The 8,010-nt window shown below is 41.7% G+C and overlaps 1 protein-coding gene across 1 annotated transcript in view; it reads right to left on the bottom strand.

Moving 5' to 3' along the window:
• Positions 1-1,764: 1,764 nt before the first annotated feature.
• LOC145396289 (uncharacterized) overlaps positions 1,765-8,010 on the bottom strand; it is an 18,191-nt gene continuing 11,945 nt past the window's right edge. The window contains exon 2 of the mRNA XM_080269690.1: positions 1,765-2,284. Within this exon, the coding sequence (XP_080125816.1) occupies positions 1,772-2,284 (513 nt within the window). The 3' untranslated portion in view covers positions 1,765-1,771. The remainder of the gene's footprint in view (positions 2,285-8,010) is intronic.

Below are 8,010 nucleotides of genomic sequence, written 5' to 3'. Positions count from 1 at the left end.
GCTCTAGGCTATACAAATACAGTGAACATAAATAGGCGAACAAAAGCGCATTTAATATCATATACATACTGCAGTAACAATAACAATAATTAAAAATAATAACAATAATAATAATAATAATAATAATAATAATAACAAAATTACTAATAATAATAACAATAATAATAATAATAATAATAATAATAATTAATAATAGTAACAATACTACTACTACTACTACTACTACTGGCGTCAAGGTTGCAGCATTGCAATTGGTGTAGCCAGGCCGAACCACTAGTCTAACCGCAGTACTACTACTACTACTACTACTGGCGTCAAGGTTGCAGCATTGTAATTGGTGTAGCCAGGCCGAACCACTAGTCTAACCGCAGTACTACTACTACTACTACTACTACTACTACTACTACTGGCGTCAAGGTTGCAGCATTGCAATTGGTGTAGCCAGGCCGAACCACTAGTCTAACCGCAGTACTACTACTACTACTACTACTGGCGTCAAGGTTGCAGCATTGTAATTGGTGTAGCCAGGCCGAACCACTAGTCTAACCGCAGTACTACTACTACTACTACTACTACTACTGGCGTCAAGGTTGCAGCATTGCAATTGGTGTAGCCAGGCCGAACCACTAGTCTAACCGCAGTACTACTACTACTACTACTACTACTACTGGCGTCAAGGTTGCAGCATTGCAATTGGTGTAGCCAGGCCGAACCACTAGTCTAACCGCAGTACTACTACTACTACTACTACTACTACTACCAATACTACTACTACTACTACTACTACTGGCGTCAAGGTTGCAGCATTGCAATTGGTGTAGCCAGGCCGAACCACTAGTCTAACCGCAGTAGCACGTGTTGGCCTGGCCTTCCTGCCCTGGCTTACCTATGACATTGTCGTTTTCACTCCCGAGACTTTTATATTTTCTATCTATCGATAACTTTAAACGTGTAATATCTCCCAAATTACAACTACTCAGCCAAAACGTTACAGAGTAATATAGTCTTAGTTTTGTCTGATGAATATGTCCTCATATTTATGAACACGTTTTTTGAAACACCCTGTATATAGATAGATAGATAGATAGATAAAAGAACATATATGGTAAAAACATTTGAATTAACCGCTGTGTTCATAAGTGCAGCCAGACAACGTTGGTTTGTTGGATCATTATTATTACTAATTATGAACAATATCGTCATTATTATTATTATTATTATTATTATTTTATACCCAGAGAGAGAGAGAGAGAGAGAGAGAGAGAGAGAGAGAGAGAGCCGCAGCACTTGGTTGTCTTTTGTCAAAAGGTTGGTTGCTATGTTTAATGTACATCACTATGTGTACTGTACTACCCTTATGTGTACTGTACTACCCTTATGTGCTTATGTGTACTGTACTACCCTTATGTGTACTGTACTACCCTTATGTGTACTGTACTACCCTTATGTGTACTGTACTACCCTTATGTGTACTGTAATACCCTTATGTGTAATGTAATACCCTTATATGTACTGTACTAGTGTACTGTACTACCCTTATGTGTACTGTACTAGTGTACTGTACTACCCTTATGTGTACTGTACTAGTGTACTGTACTACCCTTATGTGTACTGTACAGCATAGTATAGTAGGCATGGGAGTAGTACATGAGGGTAGTACAATGCTGTACATGGGGGTAGTAATCATGGGGGTACATACAGTACATGATGTACAATGTAATGCAATTATCATGAAGGATGCACATTAGAGTACACTGATGTAGTAGAGTAACTATTGGTTGAGCACAATACCACAGTCCACCACAGTGACCTGTGTGATGTCACTGTGGTTGGCTGCTGCCCTCACCACCTCCAGCCCGCTGACCACCTCACCAAAGACAGTAGGGACCGGCACGACACCTTCACAGTCCCTGGTGGCGATGGCAAACTGGGCAGCCTTGGCAGCATCACCATACCACCCCCACCTCACGTCCCCCGCCCTGCCTGACTCCCGGTACTGCCCACCACTGATGTCTATTATCCCTGCCCCTCCTGCCCCTCCCTTCCCTTCGTAGTCCCCACCCCACACACACTCCCCCGGCCTGCCCTTGTTCCACACGTCGTGTAATATAGTGTTGCGGTATGAGACGCCGGTCTGGCCGGTACACAGCAGCACAAACTGCCGTGCTGCAGGCGTGTTGGGACTCAGCCGGATGTGGACCCGCCCTCTTGTTGACCCCCCCCATGCCAGGTCCAGGTGGACCAGGGTGGAGGAGGGGTCCATGGCCCCCAGCACCTCACTCACCTGCACAACACAACAAGGTCAGTCACGGAGGCAGAGACAGGAAGGAAGAGGAGGGAGGGAGGAAAGAAGGAGAAGTGTAAGACATCATCATCATCATGACCACCACCGCCGCCGCCATCACCACCACCACACCACCATCATCATCATCATCACCATGACCACCGCCGCCGCCATCACCACCACCACACCACCATCATCATCATCATCACCATGACCACCGCCGCCGCCATCACCACCACCACACCACCATCATCATCATCATGACCACCGCCGCCGCCATCACCACCACCACACCATCATCATCATCATCATCATGACCACCGCCGCCGCCATCACCACCACCACACCACCATCATCATCATCATCACCATGACCACCGCCGCCGCCATCACCACCACCACCACCATCATCATCATCATCATCATGACCACCGCCGCCGCCATCACCACCAACAAACCATCATCATCATCATCATCATGACCACCGCCGCCGCCATCACCACCACCACACCATCATCATCATCATGACCACCACCGCCGCATCACCACCACCACCACCACCATCATCATCATCATTATCATCATCATCATCATCATCATGACCACCGCCTCCGCCATCACCACCACCACCACTACAATCACCATCACCATCACCATCATCATCATCATCATCATGACCACCGCCGCCGCATCACCACCATCACCACCAGCACCACTACCATCATCATCATCATCATCATCATCATCATGACCACCGCCGCCGCCACGACCACCACCACCACCACCACCACTACCATCATCATCATCATCACCATCATCATCATCATCATGACCACCGCCGCCGCCATCACCACCACCACCACCACCACCACCACCACCACCATCATCATCATCATCACCATCATCATCATCATCATCATCACCATCATCATCATCATCATCATCATCATCATCACGACCACCACCATCATCATCATCATCACCATCATCATCATCATCATCATCATGACCACAGCCGCCGCCATCACCACCACCACCACCACCACTCCCACCATCATCATCATCACTGCCGCGATCATTATCATCACCATCATCACCACCATCACCACCATTGCCATCATCATCATCATCATCATCATGATCACCACCAATGCTGCCATCATCATCATCATCATCATCATCATCATCATAATAATCATCATCATCATAATCACCACTGCCGCCATCACCACAACCACCGCCATCATCATCATCATAATCATCATCATTATCATCATCATCATCATCACCACCATCATCATCACTGTCATAAAGACTTTGTAGTTACTTGTAGAGAAGTATATTTTAGACTTGTGGTCGAGCGGCTTTTATATCTTGTAGTAGTTTCCCCACCAGATGTCATGTAGTGACGGGAGAGGTAAAGAATAGTATGGGACTATTTTTATTTGTCTTGGAAATATTAAACAGGTCTCTCTATGGGAAGAGTATAAGTCCCGGGTAGCTACCTCCCTGTCTCGCTATCTCTCTCTCTTTCTGTTCTAAGGCTAATCTCCGTCTCGACCTCTCTCTAGGGTCGCTTGTCTCCTTCTGTCTAGCCTGTTCGGTGGCTAATCTCCGTCTCGACCTCTCTCTAGGGTCGCTTGTCTCCTTCTACCCTCTCTTTCCTAAAATCTGGTGTAGCAGGGGTGTGTCACGTGTGTTCCTTGTGGATCTTTGTTCACGAGAGGACTGCTGACAGCTAACTGCATCATCTCCTTACTGGCCGCCGTCGTCAGCTTTCCTCAGTGTTAAGAGGGTGTAAGCATGTTTAGCACTGCTCGATTCTCGCAGACACAACACCTTCTCATCATTTGACTTCCTGCTTCTATCTGTCTCTCTATCTATCTATTTATCTATCTATCTATTATGTAGTCGTACATTTGCTCGGCCGCGCGAAAATGGCGTACCATCGACATTTAATAGTTATAACATATTAATACATACTACATACACATTATAATGAACTTATAAGCTAATTAAGTGAAATACATAATATTGTAAAGTAACATAATTGTATGAATATTGTATACATATATTATTCATAGTAAATAGTGATTATTCAGTAATATTACATTATAAATCAGTTGTATACATATTTGAATAAATGCATTAAAGTAAATTATTTAACTGTAATACAGTATGTACTTGGGATATTATAGTGAAATGCATACATGCAAGAATAAAAAATAGTTTAAAATTAAGATTATTGTAAGAGTTATTAATATTTCATTCAAAGATAATGGTACTGGTCTGCCATATATGGGTCATTCTTCTTTGTATTATTATTATTATTATTATTATTATTATTTATTTTTTTTATATATATAATTAATACTATATACAAAATATATACACTTCATTCAGGGTGGTTAACTGTGATGTTAACTTTCCCCCCACTAAATAATGACTCCAAATTAGTAATTCTTGCATGCATTCTGTGCATTGCGAACAGCAGTACTGCAACTACAATGCAGATGATTATAAAGACAGTAGGTGCTGGGCTATACACATAATATGGGTTGAACATACTCAAACTCAAATCTTCCCAGGGCTTCATTGTTTCATTGATCAGCTGCATAGTTTCAAACTTAGGTGAAGTCAGCTTAATACTTGTGCTCATGTTTAAGTTCATATTAGGCAGTGGGTGGAAATGTTTGTGTGTATGGTTGATAATGGCGTAGTGATTGATGGTGGAAAAAGTAGACATGGATGGTGTAAATACCGCACAGTCGTCTGGTGCTATGTATAATCCTGAGGCTGATGTATGAGATGGTGGTATATCTGGACAGACTATGTAAACTGATGTGTTATGAGGGAAATAAAAAAACTGTGAGTGTCCAATGCGTTGATGGTGTACAAGTTTATCTGGAGCAAAAGTGAAGTTGCAATGATGATGAATATTGTTATTGCTGATGATAGCCATTTCACAAGGGACCGTATCAGTAGGCTGAAACGTGAAAATGTACGCAGGACAAAGATGAACAGCATGCAAGGATGTGCGGCACTTTCGCTCAATCGTTGACTCACTTGCGAAAGTGACAGTGTCTCGTCTCTTGGAGACCATGATGAGTTCGGTGTCTGTGTTGATGTTGATGATGACCAAAGTGTTGTTGTTTCTATAGGGGAAGGGGTGTATTTGGTATACTGTGAACAGGCCTTCCGTGATGAATGGTACATGAACTATCACTGATGTTGGTGTTAGTGTTGCTTCTAAGTACGGGTAATATTGCATAAATTCCCTACTGCGGAACAACGGCTTCAATTTATGTTTATGTATGCCTTGACTAACTATCTGACGTAGCTCATGAACTGGGAGTAAGTCATTTGTGATCTTGCCATCACCAGCATTCGAAATTCCTTGCATAAGTGCCCTGAAATGATCTCTAGTGTTCTCTAATTGTAGTAGAATCGTGTCAATATGTTCTGTGATGATGGAGAAGTGCTGGAAAAGAGTAACGTTGCCCTCTAAGTCATTTATTTTATCTATACTCTCGAGAGCTACGTTTTCTGCTTGTTTCAGATTTTTCACAATTGTCTTCATTGCCGAGTTCTGTCCTGTGATGAATTTATCCTGGTATGTTAGTACCTGAGCTATCTTATTAAATTTGTTGTTTATTTCTTTAAGGTCATCCTCTGTAGCCAATCCAAAGATGTTCCCAAGAATTGCGCCGCCCAGATCGAACAAACCGCGCTTTTGGCGAGTACGTGTGATATTGTTCCTGTCGCTCAGTACCTCCGTTCCATAAGATGGGAGATCTTGGATCATGACGAGCATAGTTGACTTCGCCTGTTCTAGTTTCCATTTCGCTAACTTCACCATTTCATCCACTTCCTTGGTGTTATGTGCTTGTGAAACATAATTCCCTATCTTGAAGTCCAGAGTTCGCATCGGCGTCGCAAGTCTTTCTACATAAGTAGGTAAGTCATACAAGTAATCTAGACTTATTTCAGTACTCATGACGTCCTTGACGATTGTAGTCGTGGCCGTTGGAGCTATGAGGCATCCTTGTCGTACTATATGCTTGGGGTCTAGGTGCGCATATACTCTTACTATGTATAGGAGAATCCATAGCATAAGTCCCTTCATCGTAACCTACCGAAAAAAAAAAAATGTATTAATTTCCTATAAAGCTGTGGTTGATGATAGTGATGATGTGCGTTACGGTTGGCTGTTATTTCATTTATAGAAGGAGTTTAAATCGATATTTAATTCTCGTAAATGATGTACTGTAGATTTCATTGGAATAGTTGCACCTATGTTCGATTGTTTGGTATATGACCTTAATTTCTTTTTGTAATCATTGTTGTGTTCTTGCTTTGTTTCTTGAGGTACGTTCACCTGTTAGGTTGTATCCGAGGCTGAATAATTATGTGATAATTCCCTTGAAACTCGTTTTAAATGGTCAATATGAACTTGTTTTTCCTCGCCACTTGAAAGTGACTTAATTAAAACTTTGTTTGCTTTTATGTTAATTACTCTGTATGGGCCCTCAAATTTTGGGAATAATTTATTGTCTCTCGTATGAATGACTCCGTAAACAGTGTCTCCTAAGCTGATAGGTGAATCTTTTGCCTTCTTGTTAAATGCCTCCGTCATTTCTTCCTTGGACATCGTTAATTGTTTTTTGACTCTTTTGTGAATGTCCTGGAATTCACGTAAACGGAGTTTAGAGTAATCATCGTAATTGTATATAGGCATGCTGTCACCTTCTAGGAGCTCATATGGTAATTTTTTATCTGAGCCATGTATAATGAAATGTGGTGTGTCACCAATGGATTTATTTATAGACCCATTAATGGAGGCCTCTACTCTGGGAATCCAATCATCCCAGCTTGCATAATTTTCACTGAGAATGTGTCGTAGCACATCTAATACCTTTTTATTTTGTCTCTCTACCAATCCATTCGATGCTGGGTGATAGGCCAAAACGTTAACCTTTTTGATGTTGTATTGTTTACATATTTCTTGTAAGATCTCAGAATTAAATTCTTCTCCATTATCACTTATTAGTACCTTTGGGGTAGTAAAGCGACATATTACATTATCTGTTATTGCCTTTGCTACTGTCTCTGCTGTCTTATCTTTAATTGAAGCTAAAATGACATAACGGGAAAAATGATCCGTTGCTACGAATAAGTATAGGTTATTATTGTATGATAATGGCATCTTGAGTAAATCAACAGCGACAACGTCCCATGGTTGATGTGGTACTGGGTAATTACCCATTGGTGCAGGTGTGATTGGGTATCCTTTGTGTTTTGCACATGATTCGCATCTGTCTATATGATTGTTTATATCTCTTCGTAATGAAGGCCAGTAATATAATAGCTGGGCATGGTTGAATGTCTTATCCTTTCCAGGATGTCCTGCATGTGGGCTGTCGTGTATCATTCGTAATACTTGGGGTATCATGTCATTAGGTACTACCAACTGGTTAGTATTTCTTTGGCATTTTGGTTGTTTAGAGTTAATTTTGTATAATGTATTATTGACCATTGTGAATTGTTCAAGCGGGACATGAAGTTTGGGTAATTGTATGTCATCTCCACTTTCTAACTTGTATATTACTTTTGACCATACTGGGTCAAGTATGTCATAAAGACTTTGTAGTTACTTGTAGAGAAGTATATTTTAGACTTGTGGTCGAGCGGCTTTTATATCTTGTAGTAGTTTCCCCACCAGATGTC

The sequence above is a fragment of the Coenobita brevimanus genome, chromosome 36 (assembly GCF_032717465.1).
Source record: "Coenobita brevimanus isolate Jiangsu-jjx chromosome 36, ASM3271746v2, whole genome shotgun sequence".
NCBI classification, from domain to species: Eukaryota; Metazoa; Arthropoda; class Malacostraca; order Decapoda; family Coenobitidae; genus Coenobita; species Coenobita brevimanus.
Note: the sequence above shows the minus strand (reverse complement) of the source record. Positions and strands in the feature narration are given on the sequence as shown.